Source organism: Spinacia oleracea, chromosome 4 (assembly GCF_020520425.1).
Source record: "Spinacia oleracea cultivar Varoflay chromosome 4, BTI_SOV_V1, whole genome shotgun sequence".
Lineage (NCBI taxonomy): Eukaryota > Viridiplantae > Streptophyta > Magnoliopsida > Caryophyllales > Amaranthaceae > Spinacia > Spinacia oleracea.
In genome coordinates, this window is record NC_079490.1 from 22,568,615 (window position 1) to 22,595,568 (window position 26,954).

The 26,954-nt window shown below is 37.8% G+C and overlaps 2 protein-coding genes and 2 long non-coding RNA genes across 4 annotated transcripts; 2 read left to right on the forward strand and 2 right to left on the reverse strand.

The window, feature by feature from the left end:
* Positions 1-5,378: 5,378 nt before the first annotated feature.
* On the forward strand, positions 5,379-7,209 carry LOC130472543 (uncharacterized). Its single transcript, XR_008933085.1, has 3 exons — positions 5,379-5,590; positions 6,835-6,916; positions 7,123-7,209. It is a non-coding gene; the product is annotated as an uncharacterized lncRNA (long non-coding RNA).
* A 7,659-nt stretch (positions 7,210-14,868) lies between these two features.
* LOC130459978 (uncharacterized) lies at positions 14,869-18,814 on the forward strand. Its single transcript, XR_008919749.1, has 2 exons — positions 14,869-15,418; positions 18,350-18,814. It is a non-coding gene; the product is annotated as an uncharacterized lncRNA (long non-coding RNA).
* A 93-nt stretch (positions 18,815-18,907) lies between these two features.
* On the reverse strand, positions 18,908-21,095 carry LOC110795691 (uncharacterized). Its single transcript, XM_056841466.1, has 6 exons — positions 20,662-21,095; positions 20,072-20,567; positions 19,941-19,968; positions 19,466-19,839; positions 19,277-19,333; positions 18,908-19,159 (listed from the first exon to the last, which is right to left on the reverse strand). The coding sequence occupies exons 1-6, from the start codon at positions 21,093-21,095 to the stop codon at positions 18,908-18,910; spliced, it is 1,641 nt and encodes a 546-aa protein (XP_056697444.1).
* A 502-nt stretch (positions 21,096-21,597) lies between these two features.
* LOC110795692 (uncharacterized) lies at positions 21,598-22,275 on the reverse strand. Its single transcript, XM_022000706.1, has one exon. The coding sequence runs from the start codon at positions 22,273-22,275 to the stop codon at positions 21,598-21,600; it is 678 nt and encodes a 225-aa protein (XP_021856398.1).
* Positions 22,276-26,954: the final 4,679 nt, after the last annotated feature.

The window sequence follows — 26,954 nt, forward strand, 5'->3', positions numbered from 1 at the left end:
AAGCGGCCTCTAGCTAGGCATTCAGCTCACTTGATCTCACTGAATTATTAACTTGTTAATTAATACTGAACCGCATTTATTAGACTTAACATAGAATGCATACTTGGACCAAGGGCATTATTTCCTTCAGTGTGCATTTCCTAATTCCTTTGTCGCTCGATGCTTGCTCTTGAACATAAGGTAAGAGTTGTCATCCTTATTATGTCCAGAGGTGTTCCTCGGTTTCAGAGTTCAAATGATCAAATAAACAGATAATCATAGCCTATGATTCATCCGAGCACGGCCATGCATTTCACAGTTTCTAGCTCTCCGAGTGGCCTTGTACAACTTTTAAGCATCTCATCCCGATTTATGGGAGGACAATCCCAATCTTGCCATCTTGAGATTAGACTTCGTTTGATAGGTGATTACCCGAGCGTTGCCTTTATAGCCTCCTTTTACGGTGCGACGGTTGGTCAACGTCAAAGCAACCAGTTCTCAAACAAGTAATCTCAAATCACTCAGGTATTGAGGATTTAGTGTCTAATAATTTTAATGAAATTTACTTATGACAGATTTTCATCTCTTACAGTAAAGTTTCATAGGTCTGTCCGATACTAGTCTTCCCAAAGTAAGTATCTATGCAAATGATTATGACATTGCCATGTCCACATAGTTCAAGAAACAGAACTACTAGTCATCTTGCATTCTAGTCGTCTAACGTTTTCTATGCGTCCAATTTTATAGAAAACTCCGACCAGGGACCATTTTCAACTTTTGATATTCAAGTTCACTTGATAGACATTTCTTAGTCACAGGACTGGTCCTGACAGTCTATCTTGAATATATCGTCAAATTGAAGGGACTCATCATTTAATAAACCACAAATTAAAAGGAAAAATGAATTCTTTTCATTTATTGTGAATGATTAACCAATAATGTTTTACAAAGATTTAAACTCTAAAACTTTAAAACATTAAACAAGGATATCAAAGCCATTCTCCAATATGCTTGATTCCCATAGCTGCAGTGTGCGAGTTGTGCTTCGCCTGCGGCAGAGGTTTAGTCAATGGATCTGATATGTTGTCATCAGTTCCAATCTTGCTTATCTCGACTTCTTTTCTTTCAACGAACTCTCGTAGAAGGTGAAATCTACGAAGTACATGCTTGACTCTCTGGTGATGTCTAGGCTCCTTTGCCTGTGCAATAGCTCCGTTATTATCACAATACAGGGCTATTGGTCCTTTAATGGAGGGGACTACACCAAGTTCACCTATGATCTTCCTTAGCCATATAGCTTCCTTTGCTGCTTCATGTGCAGCAATGTACTCCGCTTCAGTTGTAGAATCCGCAATGGTGCTTTTCTTAGCACTTTTCCAGCTTACTGCACCTCCGTTGAGGCAGAAGACAAACCCAGACTGTGATCTGAAATCATCTATGTCGGTTTGGAAACTTGCGTGCGTATAGCCATTAACAATTAATTCATCATCTCCACCATAGACTAGGAAGTCATCTTTGTGCCTTTTCAGGTACTTCAGAATATTCTTGGCAGCAGTCCAATGCGCCTCTCCTGGGTCTGACTGGTATCTGCTCGTAGCACTGAGTGCGTACGCAACATCCGGGCGTGTACATATCATAGCATACATTATTAAACCAATCAATGATGCATATGGAATCCCATTCATTCGTCTACGCTCATCAAGTGTTTTTGGGCACTGAGTCTTGCTTAGAGTTATTCCATGAGACATGGGTAGGTAGCCTCGCTTGGAGTCTGCCATCTTGAACCTATCAAGCACCTTATTGATATAAGTGCTTTGACTAAGTCCAATCATCTTTTTAGATCTATCTCTGTAAATCTTGATGCCCAATATGTACTGTGCATCTCCTAGATCCTTCATCGAAAAAAATTTCCCAAGCCAAATCTTGACAGAGTTCAACATAGGAATGTCATTTCCGATAAGTAATATGTCGTCGACATATAATACTAGGAAAGCAATTTTGCTCCCACTGACCTTCTTGTATACACAAGATTCGTCTGCGTTCTTGATGAAACCAAAATCATTGACTGCTTCATCAAAACGTATATTCCATCCCACCAAAATTTAATTGTATGGCTTTGTTCGAATAGATATTGTGATGGATTGTGTTACTCAGGATCATGTTTCATTTCAAAGATCCATCCCACATAAATTTTGGTGGGATGGACCCTAAGCAACAATAACACCCTTCTGCTTCAATCCATAGATTGATTTCTTTAGCTTGCATACCTTCTTAGCATTCTTTGGATCCTCAAAGCCTTCAGGCTGTTTCATAAACACAGTTTCTGTTAAAACGCCGTTCAAGAAAGCAGTTTTGACATCCATCTGCCATATTTCGTAATCGTAATATGCAGCGATTGCTAACATTATCCGAATAGACTTTAGCATTGCAACTGGTGAAAAGGTTTCATCGTAATCCACACCGTGGACTTGCCTGTAACCTTTTGCAACCAATCTAGCTTTGAAAACTTCAAGTTTCCCATCCTTGTCCTTTTTCAGTTTGAAAACCCATTTGCTTCCAATGGCTTGGTAGCCATCTGGCAAATCGACCAAATCCCATACTTGGTTTTCAGACATGGAGTCTAATTCAGATTGCATGGCTTCTTGCCATTGTTTGGAGCTAGGGCTCGTCATAGCTTGTTTGTAAGTCGCAGGTTCATCACTTTCAAGTAATAGAACGTCATAGCTCTCGTTCGTCAAAATACCTAACTACCTTTCCGGTTGAGATCTATATCTTTGCGATCTACGCGGGGTAACATTTCTAGATTGACCATGATTCTCACCAGATTCTTCTAAAGATCTCTGAGTTTCATCCTGAATGTCATCTTGAGCATTCTCTAGAGTTTGTTGTTCGACTCGAATTTCTTCGAGGTCTACTTTTCTCCCACTTGTCATTTTGGAAATGTGATCTTTCTCCAAGAAGACACCATCTCGAGCAACAAACACCTTGTTCTCAGATGTATTGTAGAAGTAATACCCCTTTGTTTCCTTTGGATAGCCCACAAGGATACATTTGTCAGATTTTGGATGAAGTTTGTCTGAAATTAATCGTTTGACGTATACTTCACATCCCCAAATCTTAAGAAAAGACACTTTTGGAGGCTTTCCAAACCATAACTCATATGGAGTCTTTTCGACAGCTTTAGACGGAGCTCTATTTATAGTGAGTGCAGCTGTATTTAGTGCATGTCCCCAAAATTCTAATTGAAGTTCGGCCTGACCCATCATTGACCTGACCATGTCAAGCAAGGTTCGGTTCCTCCGTTCCGACACACCGTTCCATTGTGGTGTTCCAGGAGGAGTCAATTCTGATAGAATTCCACATTCTTTCAGATGGTCATCAAATTCATAGCTCAGATATTCACCGCCTCTATCAGACCGCAGTGCCTTGATCTTCTTGCCTAATTGATTCTCTACTTCACTCTAAAATTCCTTGAATTTGTCAAAGGATTCACACTTATGCTTCATTAGGTAGACATAACCATATCTACTGAAGTCATCAGTGAAAGTGATAAAGTAGCTGAAACCACCTCTAGCATTTGTACTCATTGGTCCACATACATCTGTATGGATTAAACCCAATAGTTCATTTTCTCTTTCTCCAACTTTAGAGAAAGGTTGCTTTGTCATTTTGCCAAGTAAACATGATTCGCATTTACCATAATCCTCTAAGTCAAATGGTTCTAGAATTCCTTCCCTTTGATGTCTTTCTAAGCGTTTCAAGTTTATATGGCCTAATCGACAATGCCACAGATAGGTGAGATCTGAATCATCCTTTTTGGCCTTGTTAGTATTTATGTTATAAACTTGTTTGTCGTGATCTAATAAATAAAGTCCATTGACTAATCTAGCAGATCCATAAAACATCTCTTTAAAATAAAACGAACAACTATTGTCTTTTATTAAAAAGGAAAATCCCTTAGAATCTAAGCAAGAAACTGAAATGATGTTTTTAGTAATACTTGGAACATGGAAACATTCTTCCAGTTCCAAAACTAGCCCGGAGGGCAACGACAAATAATAAGTTCCTGCAGCTAATGCAGCAATCCGTGCTCTATTTCCCACTCGTAGGTCGACTTCACCCTTGCTTAACTTTCTACTTCTTCTTAGTCCCTGTGACTTCTCCCCTAAAGGGAGAATGTGGTTGGGTTGGAATTCGCTTATTTTTGATGTTGATGTGCTTTATGTTCATGAGCAAGCTATTCATGCTCAAATTTCTGATATTAACAAGACTTTGCAATTCAAGGCTAATTTTGTTTCTTTTTCCTTTTTTCTTTCTGTAATAGAGCTAAAAGAGGGTATCTAAGTCCTTATCAGCCAGATTACCATGCCACTCAGGCCCCAGGCATAGGATATTCTTTCATTATAAATGGATAGAGTGAGTTCACATCATAGTAGCTTCCTTCCTTTGATCCCTTTTCAGGTCAGGCCACGTAAAAAACTCAATGAAACGTAGTCGCTTAAGCGAAGCTTTAGCGAGTAAACAAAAACTTCGCTTTAGCGACTTCATCCATCAAAAAGATGCTTTAATAGCCATGGGTGTCATTTCCAAATTGTATGAGGTAAATGGACCTATTTATGGGTAGTGCTGCCGAGGCTATCCCTATGGTTGATAAGAGTCTCATTGCTAGAGGTCCTACTCTTTGTCACCATCAGCAAATCCAGCTTTGTGCTCCTCCCTCTTCTCAGGAAATAAAGCAGGTTTAGTATGGACTCAAGCAAAGCTCCAACAAGCATAAAAGCAACTATAGAGCTAGCACATTGAGCGAGCTACTTCACTGGGGGTGGCGTAAGCTAGAAACGACTTCCATTGAAACAATTTCTTCTGTGCCTTGACTTCTGATTCGGTATCCGTTTTCTTTGGTGTTGTCGATGAACTTCTTCCGGAGCTTCCTTAGCTTCTACACTTGGACACCTTTTTTCAGGCTTCGAAAGCGACTCACATCTACATCTGTAATAGATTGGATATGCTTCCACATCCCGTTAAAAAAAAAAAGGATTTCGAGGGTTGGAAAAGAAATTGATCTGGCTATGTGGAGTATTGCAGATGATAAAGCTCCGGGATTGGATGGCTTAAATGATATCCAACAATAAGAAGGTATATCCTAGCTACAGGAAGAAGGTAGCTACATAAACAAAGAAGAAAGAGCAGCAAAATACAATAGCTACATTAGCTGCAGGATAAGGAACTGCGGAAAATCATTTTGCACTGAAAACGTTTTACACCATACCAAAGGGAGCCTAGGTCCCCCAAGGAAAAAGGGTGAGTCAGGAAGAAGAACACAAGAACAAAACTCATGAAATTTTTATTGTTAGGTTTATTTGAAGATATATTCATCTTTTTACTTGTGAATTTGTGATCAATGATGATTTGATCTGTGTTCAGCTGGAAATGTGGTTTGCTCTTGGGGAAGAGGAGAGGACGGGCAATTAGGCCATGGAGATCCTGAAGATCGATTTGTACCAGTTCAATTGAGCGCATTGGATGAACATGAGGTTAACTCCATTACATGTGGAGCTGACCATACCCTTGCATATTCCGAGCCACGTGTACAAGTCTACAGTTGGGGATGGTATGTTTTCGTGTTGACTATCCCATACTCATTTTGTTTGTGATTTCATGTTTTTTAAGGTTATAGGACCTGGTGCAATTTCAAGTTCTATTGCACAGCAAGTTGAATTTCATATGATACAGATTTTCAGGGGTGATTTTGGGAGATTAGGTCATGGAAACTCTACCGATCTGTTCACTCCCCATCCAATCAAGACCTTAGATAGTGTTAAGATCAAGCAAATTGCCTGTGGTGACAGCCACTGTTTGGCAATCACTATGGACGGGGAAATTGCAAGGTTAGTTGTGTATATATATCCTTGCTCGTCCGCTTTTATTGAATGTAAACTGATAAAAACTTGAACAACCTTAGCAATTATTATCGAGCTTCAAAGTGCTGTAAAACTAACCAATCTAGTCCTTTTTCTCATATCTGAATTTATGATACTCGATTTGTTACTACCAGTCATCAAGTTGCTTGTTTTCTACCGATTTGTCAATTTAAGGACCAATGCAGCTTGTTTCTAGTTGTGCTCTAGGGTGCTATAATGGATTGACCTAACTCCAATATATAGTTTAAAAGATTTCAACTTTTAATGTTCATAGACTTTGGGTCTACTCCCTCATCTAGTGATTCTTGAAAGATTCTTATAAGCTTGTAGCTAAATCTGAGCTTTTTCATTTGCATTTATTAATGCTCACTTGATATATTCAACGTGGTGATTTCTAGACCTCTCCCTCCTAATAAAATCAATCGACCTCCTTGGTGTCCTAACCTTCTGCTTATTTGATATATGAGTAGAAATTTGTGTGGTTTTGACTTCTGACATCTAGAATAGTTTTAAGGATACTTCTTTACGGATGGGAAGATCTGTGACTGGCTAATAAGAGGCTTTCTAATTCTATAATAGGTATACCATTGAAATGGTATACTAAGGACAAAATAGTAACTTTAGGTGGTATATTAAGGGCTAAATGGTAAGTTCATGTAATAAATTGATTCTGACCCACGAAAAATAACATTTATCTTTGACTTGTGAGTACCAAACTATGTTGTTTGGAACCAAATAAAAATGAAACCACGTTACCAAACTATGTTGTTTGTTACCAATGAGAAAATACAACTACTCTTCTTGTACCAAACTATGTGGTTTGGTACTAAATGAAAATGCAGAATATTAGTATACCATTTCAATGGTATACCGAGTATAGAACAAGACTTCCTCGGCTAATGTATCTCCTGCTCGTGTCTTTTATTAATTGAAGTTGGGGAAGGAACCAAAATGGCCAGCTTGGTATTGGCACTGCTGAGGACTCTCTTGTCCCACAAAGGATTAAAGCCTTCCAGGTACAGATAATATCTCCAAAGAACTGCACTTTCTTAAATCATTCTTTTGAATCTTTTGATTTTTTTTTTTTCTGAGCTGATGTTTTTTATTCAAAAATTTGGATGATTTTTTGAATTTTTAATTTGTTATAAAATATTTTCTGTTGTGTATTTATGTAGTGCTTGGGTGGCCTTTCTGAAATTTGTAGCTGTTACTCTTTTTCCAGGGAACACCTGTGAAAATGGTTGCTGCTGGTGCTGAGCATAGTGCTGCTGTCACAGAAGCTGGTGATGTGTATGGCTGGGGATGGGGATTGGAACATAAGTGTGAGCCACAACCTGTATCTAATACCCAAGAAGTTGAATTAGCAAGTATACAGTCTATAACGAAAATACCTGAAGATGGAACGACTGTTCCGTTCTTCTGATCTTCCTTTAGCTTCAAGCAATCTCTCTTCCAATGCCCCTTCTTCTTGCAGTAGAAGCATTCGGATTCAGAAGTGGGTTGACTGACCTTCCTCTTTTCAGATTTGGCGCCAGTTTGCTTAGTTGGGCTGGCCTTGTTGCCACCTTTCTTAGCATTCCTCTTCTTTCCAGATTTCTTGAACTTGCCCCCACGCACCATAAGCACATCTTGCTTATCACTTTTGAGCGTCTTTTCAGCGGTTTTCAGCATACCGTGAAGCTCAGTGAGCGTTTTGTCCAGACTATTCATACTGTAGTTCAGTTTAAACTGATCATACCCGTTATGAAGAGAATGGAGGATGGTGTCTACAACCATTTCTTGAGAGAATTGCTGATCCAGCCGACTCATATTCTCAATGAGTCCAATCATTTTGAGAACATGTGGACTTACGGGCTCGCCTTTCTTAAGCTTGGTCTCAAGAATTTGCCTATGAGTCTCGAATCTTTCGACTCGAGCCAGATCTTGGAACATGTTCTTCAACTCACTGATGATTGTGAAAGCATCTGAGTTGATGAACGTTTTCTGCAGATCTGCACTCATGGTAGACATTTCACATCCTTGTTGGCATCAATCCAACGATTGAGGGCTGGCTGAGTGACCCCGTCGCCTGCGGCTTCGGGCATCGCCTCTTCCAGGACATACTCCTTTTCTTCCTGCATAAGAACTATTTGCAAGTTCCTTTGCCAGTCAAGGAAGTTTTTCCCGCTCAACTTCTCCTTTTCGAGAATTGATCGAATGTTGAATGAATTGTTGTTTGCCATAGTTAAAACTACAATTGAAAAGAATAAACAAATAAATAACCATTCACAGTTTCTCTTAATAAACTTAAATTCTAGCATACATGCATAATTCAATGTTCATTAAGCATTTTATTCAAGTTACGTGTTCCGGCAGGTGTGAATAAAATGATTCCAAGATCCTAAAATCATTGAAGAATTAAGCACAGTTTGTCGACTTAATCCTAAAACATCTTAGGTAAGCAAAAGCCTTTTGCTAATAGTCTAGAAACTATTCTTGGTTGATAGGCACGTCTAAGAACTTATTAGGTAAGCCTATCGATTTTTCCACGATATAAAAGGACTCCTTACTTATATCGTTGAGTTTCACCAAAACTAACATGTACTCACAATTATTTGTGTACCTTGCCCCTTTAGGACCAATAAGCAACACCTCGCTGAGCGAAAACTATTACTAGATTGATGTAAAGGATATCCAAGCAAGTGTATATTTTGGCATGGCACCTTTTAACTCAATTTCTAAGTTTGGAACTTAAGGCTCTTACTATGTTGGTTAGATTTTAAGTGAACTAAAATCCTTAATCATGCAACATAATCAAGCTTTGATCTCATGCATTTTAAGACATATTTAAAAGCAATAAATAACTTAAAACATGCATAAGATAAATGTGATCTAGTATGGCCCGACTTCATCTTGAAGCTTTAACTTCAAAGTCCGTCTGGAAAATCTCCGTGGGAGGCACCATTTTCTTCAAATAGGATAAGCTATAATTAAAACTAATTACAACTATTTGATGGTACGCAGACCATATTTGATTTGAAAAACAACTTTGGTACTTTAGACCAATTACATTCAAATTAATGGTACGCAGACCATATTTTCTATCCTATTTGGGCCATACTAGTCACTTCATAACCTGCAAAACAGTACATATACAATATATACCATTCACCCATTCATTAACATGAATGGCCCACAGAGCTGGTTAGTAAAACACATTATGCATCACATAAACATTTGCAGCAATTAATCAAGGGCACCAATAATCTACAAATTATTCAGTCCTTATTAATTCTAATCAAGTTTTTTTAACCTTAAGGATTTGTAGACCTAATCAAGAGTATATGACTAAAAGGGCTCCCACTTAAACCAATAAATTCATATGCTTTACTAATTTTAAACATAAAAATGTATTTCTAGTCTAACCGGAAACATACAAATTTAATTAAAATTTAAAGCTCATATAAATTTATAATTGAATCCATAAATTTAATTTAATTTCAGTCGTATTTAAATTAATTCATGATTTTAATTTTAGTAAGATAATTAGAATAAATAAAATTTATTATAATTACAATATTCAAAATTAAAATCCAAGAAAATAATTTAAATTATTAATTTTAAAATTAATTAAACTTACATAAACTGAAAATTTTCAAATTAAAATTTCAAAACGATCTAATCGCAACGAAACAACCCCACAAATCGCACGCCCATGGGCCACTCTCACACAGCCATCGCTGGCCATGTGCGCGCAGCCCATGCGCTGCGTCGCATCGTTGCTGCTCCCCATCGCAAGGTGCGCGCCAGCGCTCGTCGCAACAAGCATGCTGCTGGCCATCGCTGGGCGCAGCGCTCGTCGCACGTCGCAACAAGCACGCTGCTCGCCATCGCTGGGCGCAGCGCTCGTCGCACGTCGAAACAAGCACGCTGCAGGCCATCGCTTGGCGCAGCGCTCGTCACACGTCGCAACAAGCACGCTGCACGCTATCGTTGGGCGCAGCGCTCGTCGCACGCACATTTGCGCTCGCTGCGCGCGAGGCTCTACATGCTTGCGCGAGGCAGTGCGCACTGTGGCGCAGCACGCTTGCTGCCCACACGCGACTGCTCGTGCCTTGCTCTCGCCCTTGCCCATGCGCCCATTGCACACAGCCCACGACACAAGGCAGGGCTGCTGCCTTGTGCTCGTGCACCATGCCCTTGCTCGTTGCATTCGTACTGCATGGGCGACGAGCTCCCTTGCTCGTCGTCGCATGCCCGCACTATACAACACCCCTTAAGGGTAACACGTAGCGTCCATTGCTTTGTGCGTGCAAGTTATATGAGCGAATCGCATAAAAATTAAAAATTTATATTCAAAATTAATGACAAATTAATAAATAATATTAATTTCACAATTTTAGGGCGAAAAATCGAAAATTTATTATTTAATTGATTTCCGATTAACATGGATTCAATTCTAGGTCATAAAAATTTAAAATTTAACATAAATTTATAATTTTTATGGTGGTTTTTAATCATAGGTATCTAATTAAATTATAACTAATTATGAAAATCAAATTAATTCTAAATTATTCCAATTTTCAACAAATTAATCATAATTACAAATTAGATTGCATAATTAACAAGGCTAGGCATTCAAACTTGTTAAACATATACAGTAGGTCAATCAAAAATTCAAGATTTATCAACAAGAATCGCAAATATTTAATTTAACATCTTAAATTTACGAAATTTTGCATTCGAAAAACTAAAACCTCCGAAAAGTCATAGTTAGGCATCGAATTTGAGAATTCTGGGTTCGGACGAAAAACATTGTTTTTGTCAAAATTTTAGAATGCCTTTTACATGCGGAATTGACACAAAAATCACTCGATTTGGATGAGTAACGAAGAAACTGCCGAAACTGCGTACGTATAATTAAATAAACGCAATTTGCAATTAATTAACAATTACGAAAATTAATCACCCCTTTTAATTCTTACAAATTTGTAATATTTAACCAAGTTCATGCAATTTAGATTATGAAAATAATAAGAGGCTCGTGATACCACTGTTAGGTTATGATACATATGACAATTCATAAATCATGCGGAAAAACCATAAAGCCAGGAAAGCATATTATTTGCACATAATCATTTAGCATAGTATAGATGCATACATGTTGTAGCGTTCCTTCCCTAGCTGCGCCCGAACCGAACAAGAACAAGTCTTTAGGACTCCAAATGTCGTCCCTCCGTAGATAGTCCACAGTACGTCCGGATCCGCCTCAAGTTAGACCAACTAGAATCGCCCTTAAGGTGCTTAGGATTTTCGGCTCTTATTGCAAGTGTATGGCTGATTTATATTTCAAAAACTTAACCTTTGAATACTTCAATCGTACCCATAAATTGTGACCCTAGGCATTTATTTATAGGAGTATGGAAAAGGAATTATAATCCTACTAGGATGTGGATTTGTTAATTAGAACTTTATTAGGACTCTAAATAACAAAGCAAATCTAATAGGATTAGGATTTTAATCTTCGCACGAATCCTAATAGGATTAGGATTTCCCGCACACGCATCGTACAAGCCGTGTACCCGCGCAGGCCTTGCTGCCCACGACAGGCGCACAGCCCATGTGCGGTGCTGCGCGCGCGCGCGCCCTTGGCTAGGCCTGGCCTTGCGCTGGGCCTGGTCGAGGCGTGCGTTGCTGCGTGCAGCTCACTGGGCGTTGGCCTGGCTTCGTGCTGGGCCTTCGTCTAGCGGGCCTCGTCCGATGCTAATTCGTACGATACGCTTCCGATTAAATTCCCGATTCCGGAATTCATTTCCGATACGAACAATATTTAATATTTCCGATTCCGGAATTAATTTCCGTTTCGAACAAATATTTAATATTTCCGTTTCCGGAATTATTTTCCGATTCCGATAATATTTCGGATTCTGACAATATTTCCGTTTCCGGCAATATTTCCGATTCCGGCAATATTTCCATTTCAGATAATATTTTCCGATACGTACCATGTTTCCGTTTCCGGCAACATCTACGACTTGGATAATATTTATATTTCCGATACGATCCATATTTCCGTTTCCGGCAATATCATCGTTTCCGGAGTATTCATTTCTTGCTTGTGACGATCTCAGCTCCCACTGAAACCAAGATCCGTCGATTCTGAATATCCATAGATAGAGTATTTAATGCCATTAAATACTTGATCCGTTTACGTACTATTTGTGTGACCCTACGGGTTCAGTCAAGAGTAAGCTGTGGATTAATATCATTAATTCCACTTGAACTGAAGCGGCCTCTAGCTAGGCATTCAGCTCACTTGATCTCACTGAATTATTAACTTGTTAATTAATACTGAACCGCATTTATTAGACTTAACATAGAAAGCATACTTGGACCAAGGGCATTATTTCCTTCAATATGCACTCGGGAACTCATTATAAGTGATAGGCAAGAATATTTAATTTATTGAATTCAAGTTGTGATGTCTAAATTTATGATCATGGATCACATATTTATAGGGGAATAAAATAGTCATATCCTATTAGAATGAAGATTTATTAAACGTGTATATTTAGGGTTTATATCAATCTCAAATTCTTAGTCTTTTAGGAAAATCCAAATACTTGAGTATTAGGATAAACATAAAATTATAAGTTTAAGTAGGACAAGGAAAACGGATAGCTTGTGGCCCAAGCTACTGTGCTGCCACACACGCTACTACTTTGACGCGCAAGGCTTGCCTTGCTTCCTTGCCACGCACGTTGCCACGCCGCCCATGCCAAGGATGGCAAGCGTCGTTGGGCGCTGGGCCTAGCGTTGATGCTGGGATTCGTGCTTGGCGCTGGCGTTGGGGTTTGTTCTTGGCATTGGCTTGTCGTGCCTCGTGGGCCTGCTCGTCAAGCGACGGGCTGACTCGCTTACTGGCCTGTCACTCGTCGTACTTCCGATTCGAACAATATTTAAGTTTCCGATAATATTTCCGATTCCGACAATATTTTCTGATTTCGACAATATTTCTGATTCTGATAATATTTCCGTTTCGGCAATATTTCCGTTTCCGATAATATTTCCGTTTCCGACAATATTTTCCTATTCCTGCAACATTTCCATTTCCATTTCCTTTAATATTTTTCGAAACGAACCATACCTCCATTTCCTGTAATATTTTCGACTTCGATAATATTTATATTTCCGTTATGAACCATATTTCTGTTTCCGGCAATATCTTCATTTCCAGTAAATATTCCTTCTTTGCCTTTTCACGATTTTAGCTCCCACTGGAGCCAACCTCCATCATTTTCGAATATCAATAATTAGAGTATTTACTGAATATTATATTCACCTAAATACTTGATCCATTCACGTAATATTTTTGTAACCCTACGGGGCCAGTCAAGAGTGTGGTATTAATATTATTAATTCCAATTGAACTTAAGCGGCCCCTAACTAGGCATTCAGATCACTTGATCTCATTGAATAATTAACTTGTTTAATTAATATTGAACCCCATTTTTTAGACATAGCATTAAATGCATTAAATGCAAACTTGGACCAAGGGCATTATTTCCTTCAAAAATTGCATCAGAAAGTGACACATGTCATTTTTGGTGTCTGTTATAGTATATGGTTTTTTTTTTCTAAGCAAGAGAGAAATAATATTAATAGAACCAAGAATTACAACTTAAGCCAATTCCCAGCCATACAAACCAACTAGGTTTCCCTCAAAAAAACAAAAAAAAACCAACTAGGTTGGACTCTATGCACCAGGAATCAACAAAAAACAAAGCTATAACAAGGCTTTCAAGAACAAAACAGAAAGACAGAAAGCCAGAAAGGCTATTACAAAGTTGTAAACAAATCACTATCTCTCTTGCTTACATGTCTTGGCAAAACTACTTGGATTCTGCTTCTTACCATCTGCTTCAAGCTTTCCACATTGTGACTGGCAGTGGGGATGAATTATCCCAGAAACTAGTGTTCCTACACTTCCAAATCAAGTAGACAGCCGCACCAATGGCGACAAAATACACTTGCTTCCTGAACCTAGAAGCTCTACTTTGACCAGCTTTCCTGAGTAACTGAACCAAATTGCCATCAATTGAGAATCCAACCCACTAATGCACTGCATGAATAATCTGCCTACTATAAGGGCATTGAAAGAATAAATGTTGATGAGTCTCATCATCTAAACCACAAATCAGGCATTTAGAGGATTGACTAATACATATCTTTGCTAGCTTGTCTGTAGTCTGAAGTCTGGATTGAACAGCTAACCAACAGATGAATCTAAGCTTGGGAATGTTCAATCTATTCCAAACCATTTTATCCCAATGGACCCTAGGCTTATTCCCAATTAATTTTCATACACTTGCTTCACTGAATATTGAGTCATGTTCTCCAGTTCTGCAAGAGTAAAGAATTGTTTTAACTTCTCCTTTGTGTTGCATACTTACTTCCAGTACCAACTAGCAGAAGAGCTAGGTTGATACTGTAATAGCCCTGATTTTAAGAAGCTTTTAATATGACACTAAGAGTAATTATCGTCTTAAACGTGTCATTAGAATTTCTCCTAAATCTAATTTGAGATTAAGATCTTGAAATTTTATTAAACTGGTGAATGAATTTGAGATTTTCATTAGTATATCTAAGCTAGTTTTCGAATTGACTCTCGAGCTTTACCTTGAGATAAATTTTTGGAAATTTATTTATTTTAAGAGTTCATATTTTGTTAATTTTAAATTAATTTATTTAAACTCAATAATTTTAATGGAATTAGAATTTCTATTTTAAATCAAATTAATGATAATATATTAATTTTTATTTTCGTTAATTTAATAAGTTAAAGGAATATTTTCCGAATTAAATTAATCAAAGCTTATTCAAGTTGAATTAATCTAATCGAATATTCTCTTGCCTGATGTCCGATTTCCTTTGTTTGAAAGATGAATCATCATTAGTAAAACCATCAAACTCTTTCTATTGTTTTTACTAAACCATTTGCTGGAAAAAAAGGGAAAAGGAAAAAAACAAAAATCTCTAACTCACTCTCTCTCTCTCCCCTCACTCGTGGTCCTCTTTCTTCCCCTCTTCACTCGGCTCACTCTCTCTCTTCTCCTCACTCCACCACGACGGTCCACCACAACGCCACTGCTTCCCTCACCTCCCTTCCTCGCCAGTTGCCGCCGGTGTTGCGGTTGTTGTTGATCGCTGTGTTGCTTCGCTGCTTCCCCTCTCGTTCTTGCTTTGTGTTGTCGTCGCCGTCGGTGGTGGCCACTAATCCACCACCATCCACACCACATCCCTAATCGATAACTCACTTCAACAGTTTTCCTTAATTGATCGAATTGATTTTGATTTATGGAACTCAAACCCTAACTAATTCATTTTCTCTCTCCTTTTTCGTGGGTGCGCCACCCTTTTTGGCCATCGGTGCAACGGTGTTCCGCCGTTTTGTTGCCGTTGTTGCCGTGATGTTGGTTGTTGTTGTTGATTTGATTGTTATCGTTGGTCATTGCTCTGCTGCCTCTGCTATCTTAAGGGTATACCTCAAGCCAATTCAATTCTTCTCTATTCTTTGTTATTATTATTATTCATTTGAAAATTGTATAAGTTCTATTATTATACTTGTATATATAAAAATGATTTCAATTGATCAATCAAGCAAATTTGAATATAACTAAGCGATTCGAAGATTAAATTTTGTTTTTCTAAAGAGTAATCCTGAGAAAATACAATTAGAATTTATTTGTATTAATTTAAACGAGTATTTTGATTTTTCTTTTGCATTTAATTGCTATTTATGTTTATGAAATTCGATTGGGTTTTCTAAAATAAAACACATGTTGTATTAGTTCTAAATTAAGTTTCAAAAAAAAATCAATTATGGTTTCCAAAATAATTAATTTAGTTCTAGCTAGATCGGAGTAAATAGTTATTAATTAAGTCTTTCTTGTTGAGGTAAACTGGTGGAGAACGGTTAAGAAGATTTGTGTCATGAAGTTAAGTGGAGAATAAAGATTGAATATGTAGCTTTGGAGACTTATGAGTGACTATTGAAGGTACACATTGTCCAACCATCTTCAACGCTTATGAGTAACTATGAGTGACTATGAGTGACTTATGAGTGACTATGAGTGACTATTATGTATATATATGTATATAGGTATGGATTTTAAATTGTGATTTGTAAAATTTAATTATATTTTGCAAATTGATTTGTGTTTGCAAATAAAATTATGCTTGCAAATTGGATTGTAATGTTTATTTTAGAACCTTGATTCTTGTGAAATGAATGTTTGTGTCAGTTGGTAATTCGAGTGAGGGATGGTTTGAGTTGAGAGATTGTGCGATTAGATAATTGAGTTCATGGAGGGTTCTTGAGGTTGAATTAGAGAGTAAATTAGTGTCATGATTAATCATGAGTTATGTGGATGAGTCAAAAGGTTAAGTGAGTCTTAAAAGAGTTAATCATAAATTGAAAACGTTAATGATTAAGTAAAGGTCCTTTCGTAATATAACTAGTCATACTCGAGTCTCTAAAGGAGCTAAGGTCTTGATACTAAGTTAAGAGATCCTAAAATAAGATTAAGTGAAGTCAAAGAAGTAATTTTAATCAATTCTAAGATGTTCTATTTTCAAATAGGTTTATATTTTCATTCAATCGGGTCAAACTTGCTTTGAGTTTCTTAAAAGATGCATGTTTTTGTTAATAGGGTTTAAAATCATTCCTAACAATACATATTTACTTTGTAATTTCTTAAAAAGTTACATGTTTTTGTTCAATCTATGAATTATGAATTTAAACTAGTTTTGGAAAACGTTAACTTTAAAGGAATTTGAGAATTGGAACGACTATAGATAAGGATGTTTTCTATTTGTTTTGAGTTCTTAAACATGACAATGGTTGCAAATATTGAAATATTCAACAAGTTTAAAAAGGAGTTTATTATAAAGAGTAAACGACGTACTTTAAAATTAAAAATCAAGTTTTCATGTTTTATAACTTATGAGTTTGCAATATATAGGAATTCTAAGAATATTAAGTTCTATGAATATTGATGTTTATTTTGAGCATTTAAGTTTTATGCAAATATTTATAAAACACATTTCAGGCACACTAAGCTCACCAATTAAATAAATAATTATGTATATAAGATGGATCGAAAAAGTTTTCCAAACCTCAAAGACTTTCGAAGTAAGAATACTAGTTTTACATATATGTTCTTCATAAAAGGGATTACTACATTGTTTTAGAATTCATTTGTTTTAAATTGATGTTATTACCAGCATTTTTTCGTTTTAAATTGACGTTATTACTAGAAATAGAGGATTAATGTATAAAGTATGGAAGTTGCGTTACTAAGTTGTCTAATGAAATATGAGGTAAGAGTCTTGATCAAAGAGTTAGTGGAATGAAGTGTCTGCTTATGGTAAATGATTGAGGAAGTAACTACTTGGGTTAAAGAATTATATGAAGATAATTGAGATGAATCATAATGAGAAAGAACCTAACTTGAGAATAAGATAATGCAAGTTATGTGTTGAGCACGATTATATATAAAACAATATCAAGGTAATTCTGTAGGGGAAAGTAGCCGTGTCTGTGTTGCGTGGTGCTCACTTGCATCGGTGATGAACAACCTTTTATCGAGCGTGGTGCTCAGAGCGTGGTGCTCTTTTACATCAGGGCGTGGTGCCCTTAGGACGCGTCCTGCAAGTCTTGCAAGCATATGGTAAACAGGAGGGTGACGACCCCCACCGTGTAGAGACAGTTGGTCGTGGTGACCCCTCTCTATTCGTGTTCACTTTCCCCAATTGCTAAACTAATATGTTGAATTAAATTATCTATTTTCGCACTGTGTTATGAATTTCTTTCGAATATGTATTGTGCAATTGAATTGTGGTTGCAAGAGTTTTACGAAGCAAAGTCATATAACTCAGGCAATGTTGTGGCACTGAGTTTCGCATTAAGTTGTGAATACATATATTGAGTTTCACCTTGTGGCATAAACTATGGGTTGGGAAAAAGATTTACCTATAATACTCGAGCAATCGTTATGAGTAATTGTCGAATTAGGTTATGATTGAACATGATTAAGAGTATAAGAATGACAAGACGAATCTTAAGTTGTGAGTCTAATTCAATTGATGTGATTGTGAATTTAGAAATTTTTTCATTTGGTAAGTAAGGACGGAATTTATTGCGAGAAATACTATTGTATTGTTTTCCAAGATGTTGATTGAGTAAAAAGGATTTCATGAAATATATTTCAAAGAAATTATAACGTTTTATCAAGTATTGTCCTTTTTCTTCCAATTCAAGTATGTTTAAGAACGAAGTTGCTTTTCGAGCAAAATATAAAACTAAAACTAAAATTACTTTGAGCCACCTATCAAATGTATTTCAGGTTGGATGTGTGTACTCAGATTTCCGCTGATTTTTTTTTATGAACCTGTCTCGGTGGGGGCAGAGTTAAAATGTTTTGCAGGTAGCAAGAGTCGAGTCTCAGTTCAGGTTCAAGGTTCGTAGAGATCTCCGGGGGCCTTATACGTCCAAGGTTGGGTTATGGATTCGCCAAATCTAATTGAGTTTTCTAGAGTTTGTTATTGGGCTGTATAATTTCTTCTTAAAGCTTTTGGTTTATACATTTTGGATTATATATCCGTGTTGGAGTTGTAGTTAAGTTAAGTTGTTGGTTTAAGGTTAAGTGTGCTTAGAAGTAGCTTACTAAGTGTGGGTTGTTGCAGTGACACCCTGATGATGTTTTGGGAAATGTTATATGTTGGAATGTTGTAACTGAAGCAGGTGAAAGAAAGAAAATCTGACGTAATTTCCTAATAATGTTTTAGGTTGTCCATATTTAGGGGAAATGCTGCCGAATTTTTCTTTGATAATTAAAAGTTTAAAGTTAATTAGTGTCTTTAAGACAAACTAAGCTTGTGTTTAAATGTTTGAAGTTGTTTTAATAAGTTAAGTCTGTTTAGCAGAGTTAATTTTAATTTGCAAGCAGCTCGTTAAGGGCGGACTATTACAGATACTCCCACCATTCCCCATCCTTTAAGTATACGGAAGTAACCCACCTGATCCAGACATTATCCTGTTTATTGACTAAAGCCCATACATATTTCCCCATAAAAGCAGTATTCCATAGCAGAACATCTCTAAAACCCAATCCTCCAGTTTGCTTGTCACTACAGACCTTCTCCCAAGCTATGTTGCTTGGTTCATGACTGAAAGCATGCCCACTCCATAGAACTGCTCTACATATCTTCACAATATCCTGCATAACACTTTTTGGAAGCACATAGATCTGAGCCCAGTACATATGCAAACTAAGCAAAACATAATTAATTAGTTGCATTCTGGTTGTATAAGACAAGTTTCTAGAGCTCCAAACCTTAATCCTGGTTATCATTTTATCCACCAGATGACCACATTGAGCCACATAAATCATCTAAGAGCAGATAGGAACTCCCAAATACTTAAATGGCAGCATACTTCTACAAAAACTAGAAGCATCCACAACCCTTTGGATATCAACTTCCTACATACCATGACAGTAGATAGAAGACTTCTGTTGATTTGCCTTTAAGCCGGCTGAGTTAGAAAAAAGTTTGAAAGCTCGAAGAAGAAGATAGATAGACTGGTAATCACCCATACTGCATAATATCAGATCTTTACACCTTAGATGAAACTGAAATTGAGGCATAGGCCGCATAGCACTCATTCTATTTAGAATCTTAAACAAATATTCCACATAGATGAAAAACAGCAGAGGAGAGATAGGATCTCCTTGCCTCAAACCTCTTTGGGATTTAAAGAAACCATGCATAGACCTATTCAGCATCAAGGAAAACATAGGAGTACCAACACACTGCATGACCATATCTACAAACTTCTTGGGAAAGTCAAGAAATTCCAGCATTTCATGCAAAAATTTCCAATCAACAATATCATAAGCTTTTTGAAGATCGATCTTCATAAGACAGCTAGGCTTAACTCCCTTCCTCCCATAATGCTTTACTTAGTCTTGGACCACCATAATATTATGCACTATGTACCTTCCATGAACAAAACCTCCTTAATTCTCTAGAATAAGATCAGGAAGAACATGTCTTAATCTCCCACACAGAACTTTTGTTATGCATTTTTAGTTAGTGTTACAGCAAGAGATTGGTCTAAATTCACTCACATCTTTTGGACATTTAGTATAAGGAATGAGAGTAATCACTGTATGATTCACTTCTTTCAAGAGTTGACCTTGCTGCAACATATCAAGGATGGCTGCAATGACTTCATCCCCAACAATATGCCATGCATCTTTATAGAAATAAGAACCAAAACAATCTGGTCCAAGAGCTTTAACACCTGGAATAGAAAAGAGAGCCTTCTTCACTTCATCTGCTGTATAAGGAGCATTTAAGATAGCTTTGTGAAGATCCATACAAACTGGCCCCTGTTGAACCACCTGCCTGCTTATTAGAGTTCTAAGTTCATGAGTACTACCTAGTAGAACTTTGTAATAATCTAAAAAAGCTTGTGAAACCCCATCAGTTGTATCTTTCCATTCCCCTTTCATATCATAGATGTTATAAACTTGGTTCTGCACCTTCCTGCTCCTAATACTCTGATGAAAAAGGGCAGTATTTTCATCCCCATCTTTAAGCCATGACACCTTAGCTTTCTGACTGAGAAAAGCCAGTTAAGCTTTATATTTCTCTTTATACTCTTGGATTTCCTTCAACTCTGCATCTGCAACACCTTGATCAGTAGGGTTATTACATTGCACTCTGAGCAGCCACCATATTCTGATGTCCTCTAAAATCAGCAGCTTGCACATCAGTAAACCCTACTTTATTCAGATCCTTAAGTGCATGATTTACTCTCTTCAGTTTATTAACCAAGATGAACATTTTGCTCCCACTTATCTGGATGTTCCAAGCCTTCTGAATAATGTCTGAAAAAACAGCTGAACACTTCCACATTGTGAAGTATTTAAAAGGTTTCTTCCCTCCATCATATCTAGGATACACAGATAGAAACCCAGGAGAATGATCAAAGTGGCCTTCTGGCATAAAACACACTTCAGCAGCTGAGAAACAACTTTTCCAAGCATGGTTGGCCATAATTCTATCAGTTTTTGAAAAGACTCTGCTACTACCTTGCTGCTTATTATTCCAGGTAAACAGATTGCCCACACATTTAATGTCTTCCATACCATAAGCATGCATACAATTGCTAACATATACAATGTCACTATGTCTTACTAGAGCTCCAATTCTTTCATCTAGAGCCCTAACACAGTTAAGATACCCACACACAATCTAAGGATCCTGAGTATGAAGCAATAACAAATCCCTCCGTAGATCTTGTCTCATACCAGCATCAGTAAAAACATAAATAAAAGTGCAGTAAAAAGCTTGCCTACCACTTACAGGAGTAACATGACAATGCACAAATTGACTAGAAGCAGCTACAATATTAACTATAAATCATCCTGCCTTCCAAGCTACAACAATTCTACCACCAGGATGATAGCTAGAATTGCTTGTAAAACACCAATTTGCAAAGACATTTTGGTAAAGCTTCCCTAGGTTAGAGAGCTTCACCTTGTGTTCCAGGAGTACCACTAAACCCACTGCATACTCCTGAATGAAGTGTTTAACCTCATTCTGTTTCTGAACTGAGTGTAGACCCCTGACATTCCAAGCTAATACTCTATCCATTAGAGTTGGAAGAGTTCCCATCTCCAGTTAAAACTCTACTTTGTTCATTCCCCTGAACCTGTCCTCCTACCAAGTCTGCATTATCAATTATTGGGGCATCCAACATCTGAAATGCATTAGATATCCTAACTGGAACCTCTGATTCAACTCTCACCCTTATTGGCTCCAGAGATCTCTGAAATCCCTCTTGATCCACAATAGGGCTAGCCACATGTTCAATGATTGGTGCTGGATCAGGTTGTGAAGATTTAGTGATCTTATTGACCCAAACCCTCTTCATACCTTGTCTACACTCAGCCTGTAAGTGACCAAACATCTTGCACTGTGTGCACATTGTTGGCCTCCATTCATAGAATAGAGCAACTCTCACCATTACTCCATTCTCATCTCTAAAAGAGATGTAGTCAGGTAAGTCTTGTGACAATGGCACATCCACCATTACCCTAGAAAACTGCAATTTGTCTCTACAAATTGTAGCCTGGTCCCTCCTGATTGGCTTCCCTAATTGTGCCACAATCTTAAATGTTGCCTTCTCACCCCAATACTTAAAGTTTAACTTCAATTGCACCCATATTGGTACAGATTGAAGCTCTGGTTTATCCATATCCATATCAGGATCCCATGGTTTCAGAGTAAGGGGTTTGTTGTCAAAAAAATAATGTCCTGTCATCACCTTATCTCTCGAATCCATAGTAAGAAATCTCACCGGAAAACCCCTTTCTCACCATTACAACCTTGTCTATATTCAGGTGCTTCCATATCCTCCTAATGAATCCCTCCATGACATTGATAGGAGGATTAGCCCCCACAATGTAACACGCCACATCTGACTTCCAAAAACCGATCTCCTCTTGAATATCATCTAACTCAATTTCAACAGGGTTACTCTCAACATTATGAAATTCATTGTCATCAGTATTATCTAGGTCAATATGTTCTGGATTAAAAAATGACTCATTCGCACTATTTGATTCAGCAATAGGTTCATTATCAGTATTAGCAACTTCATCAAATTGCTGCAAAATAGGAATTGAAATCGTACCCACCGCCATATTAGATCGAGCATTACCTTGTTTCATCTGATTTGCTGAACCATGAATCACTTCCATGAATTCATTAAATGAATGTTGCATTTCAGAACGTGTTTGAAGATGTTGCAACCCTGATTTTGGCGTAAAAATTTCATTTTCGGCACCAAAATCCAGAGCTTCTATAGATCTATAAATTTCGATTTCAATACGTATTATTAATTTTATAGTCCCTATGTTCAATAATAATGCTCCATTACAGGTTTTTTATACTATTAATAGTTGAAGAGAATCTTCTAAATTTTTTCTAATATATAAGAAAAAAACAAATTCATTTGGGGCCATGTTTAATTCGTCTCAATGAATCGAGCGAAAAACATATTTAGGCAGAATTTTGATTAATTTTCCAAGTACACATAGTGTTGGATGTAGCGAGGACAAAGTATATATACTATGTATAATTTTTGAATAGATCTATTTGGAAATATAATATTGCAGACGCCTACATTTGTCCCTAGGCTCGAAGGGGTGTGTTCGATGATTAAACCAAACATTGCTTGACTAAGATTTCCTAAACATGCAACGAACAACCTGTGACTTACTGACAATCCCAAAAACCATATTTCCATTTTTATTAACTGTTATTTATAGTAACTGCTATGCTTACCCGCTGCCAAGAATAGTAACCATATAAGATAAGTTTTCAAGTATTGCATTGCATTCCAACCAATATCCTTAAAAGAGATAAAACTAGTGACATATAAGATTCGGATAATATCGGATAAAAATGGAAGAGTGTAAGTAAAACACCAGCGCTAGATATTTCTAGCGTTAGGCACACGTGCACCACAATTATTCCAGCACACCAAAGACAGCTCCATAATATCCTTGCGCAACAGTTTAGTTCTCACCCAATTATGGCAAAGATAAAGTTTTAAACAACTATCAATGACTCAGCGCAAATCAGATCTGGTGCTTCATTTGCTAGCGCTAGAATATAATAGCGCTCCTGATCAGAGCGCTAGAATATTCTGGCGCTTCTGGTTGCGTTTCAGTGAACTTCTATCTCTTCCAATATATATCTAATTCCGGCCTGTTACACTCTAAATAGACCCTCTGAAATTCGGAAAATTACACACAAACCCCAGATTGTTAGGTTATGATACATATGACAATTCATAAATCATGCGGAAAAACCATTTAGCCAGGAATACATATTATTTACACATAATCATATAGCATAGTTTAGATGCATACTCTTTGTTGCGTGCCTTCCCTAGCTGCGCCCGAACCGAACAAGAACAAGTCTTTAGGACTCCAAGTGTCGTCCCTCCGTAGATAGTCCACAGCACGTCCGGATCCGCCTTAAGATTGACCAACTAGAATCGCCCTTAAGGTACTAAAGATTTTCGGCACTTATAGTCAAGAAATGTGTCTGAATTTTCTCTCAAAAACTCACTTTGAATACTTGAATAATCTATGAAAATATGTGACCCTAGGCACTTATTTATAGAGTTATGGAAAGGGTTTTGGAATCCTATTAGGATACTAATTTATTTAATTATAACCCTACTAGGACTCTAATTAAATAATCATTATCTAATAGTTTTAGGATTTAATCACACTTCGAATCCTGATTGCTTCAGGATTCCCGCACAAGCATTGCACGAGCACCGTACACCCGCGCAAGCCTTGCGGCCCACGCTAGGCGCACAGCGCTCGGCCCACTGCTGTGCTCCGCGCGCGCGCGCCCAAGGCCTTGGCTGGGCCTGGCCTTGCGCTGGGCCTGGTCGAGGCTTGGCGTGCGCTGGTGCGCGTTGGCTCGCTGGGCGACGGCCTGGCTTCGTGCTGGGCCTTCGTCTAGCGGGCCTCGTCCGATGCTAATTCGTACGATACGCTTCCGATTAAATTCCCGATTCCGGAATTCATTTCCGATACGAACAATATTTAATATTTCCGATTCCGGAATCAATTTCCGTTTCGAACAAATATTTAATATTTCCGTTTCCGGAATTATTTTCCGATTCCGATAATATTTCCGATTCTGACAATATTTCCGTTTCCGGCAATATTTCCGATTCTGGCAATATTTCCATTTCCGATAATATTTTCCGATACGTACCATGTTTTCGTTTCCGGCAACATCTATGACGTGGATAATATTTATATTTCCGATACGATCCATATTTCCGTTTCCGGCATTATCATCGTTTCCGGAGTATTCATTTCTTGCCTGTGACGATCTCAGCTCCCACTGAAACCAAGATCCGTCGATTCCGAATATCCATAGATGGAGTATTTAATGCCATTAAATACTTGATCCGTTTACGTACTATTTGTGTGACCCTACGGGTTCAGTCAAGAGTAAGCTGTGGATTAATATCATTAATTCCACTTGAACTGAAGCGGCCTCTAGCTAGGCATTCAGCTCACTTGATCTCACTGAATTATTAACTTGTTAATTAATACTGAACCGCATTTATTAGACTTAACATAGAATGCATACTTGGACCAAGGGCATTATTTCCTTCAGTCTCCCACTTGTCCTTAGGGACAAGTGTGCATTTCCTAATTCCTTTGTCGCTCGATGCTTGCTCTTGAACATAAGGTAAGAGTTGTCATCCTTATTATGTCCAGAGGTGTTCCTCGGTTTCAGAGTTCAACTGATCAAATAAACAGATAATCATAGCCTATGATTCATCCGAGCACGGCCATGCATTTCACAGTTTCTAGCTCTCCGAGTGGCCTTGTACAACTTTTAAGCATCTCATCCCGATTTATGGGAGGACAATCCCAATCTTGTGATCTTGAGATTAGACTTCGTTTGATAGGTGATTACCTGAGCGTTGCCTTTATAGCCTCCTTTTACGGTGCGACGGTTGGTCAACGTCAAAGCAACCAGTTCTCAAACAAGTAATGTCAAATCACTCAGGTATTGAGGATTTAGTGTCTAATAATTTTAATGAAATTTACTTATGACAGATTTTCATCTCTTACAGTAAAGTTTCATAGGTCTTGTCCGATACTAGTCTTCCCAAAGTAAGTATCTATCCAAATGATTATGACATTGCCATGTCCACATAGTTCAAGAAACAGAACTACTAGTCATCTTGCATTCTAATCGTCTAACGTTTTCTATGCGTCCAATTTTATAGAAAAATCCGACTAGGGACCATTTTCAACCTTTGATATTCAAGTTCACTTGATAGACATTTCTTAGTCACAGGACTGGTCCTGACAGTCTATCTTGAATATATCGTCAAATTGAAGGGACTCATCATTTAATAAACCACAAATTAAATGGAAAAATGAATTCTTTTCATTTATTGTGAATGATTAACCAATAATGTTTTACAAAGATTTAAACTCTAAAACTTTAAAACATTAAACAGAGACATCAAAGCCATTCTCCAATATGCTTGATTCCCATAGCTGCAGTGTGCGAGTTGTGCTTCGCTTGCGGCAGAGGTTTAGTCAATGGATCTGATATGTTGTCATCAGTTCCAATTTTGCTTATCTCGACTTCTTTTCTTTCAACGAACTCTCGTAGAAGGTGAAATCTACGAAGTACATGCTTGACTCTCTGGTGGTGTCTAGGCTCCTTTGCCTGTGCAATAGCTCCGTTATTATCACAATACAGGGCTATTGGTCCTTTAATGGAGGGGACTACACCGAGTTCACCTATGAACTTCCTTAGCCATATAGCTTCCTTTGCTGCTTCATGTGCAGCAATGTACTCCGCTTCAGTTGTAGAATCCGCAATGGTGCTTTGCTTAGCACTGTTCCAGCTTACTGCTCCTCCGTTGAGGCAGAAGACAAACCCAGACTGTGATCTGAAATCATCTTTGTCGGTTTGGAAACTTGCGTCCGTGTAGCCTTTAACAATTAATTCATCATCTCCACCATAGACCAGGAAGTCATCTTTGTGCCTTTTCAGGTACTTCAGAATGTTCTTGGCAGCAGTCCAATGCGCCTCTCCTGGGTCTGACTGGTATCTGCTCGTAGCACTGAGTGCGTACGCAACATCCGGGCGTGTACATATCATAGCATACATTATTGAACCAATCAATGATGCATATGGAATCCCATTCATTCGTCTACGCTCATCAAGTGTTTTTGGGCACTGAGTCTTGCTTAGAGTAATTCCATGAGACATGGGTAGGTAGCCTCGCTTGGAGTCCACCATCTTGAACCCATCAAGCACCTTATTGATATAAGTGCTTTGACTAAGTCCAATCATCCTTTTAGATCTATCTCTGTAAATCTTGATGCCCAATATGTACTGTGCTTCTCCTTGATCTTTCATCGAAAAACATTTCCC

Bases quoted from the DNA above. Each gene is read 5' to 3' on its own strand.
- LOC110795692 (XM_022000706.1), bottom strand. From the start codon at position 22,275: ATGACAGGACATTATTTTTTTGACAACAAACCCCTTACTCTGAAACCA.
- LOC110795691 (XM_056841466.1), bottom strand. From the start codon at position 21,095: ATGGAAGACATTAAATGTGTGGGCAATCTGTTTACCTGGAATAATAAG. The intron at 20,568-20,661 runs GTAATAACCCTA...GGCTTTTCTCAG, and splicing joins GTGGCTGCTCAGAGTGCAAT to TCAGAAAGCTAAGGTGTCAT. The intron at 19,840-19,940 runs GTACATAGTGCA...ATCTTCAAAAAG, and splicing joins GGAGGTTTTGTTCATGGAAG to CTTATGATATTGTTGATTGG.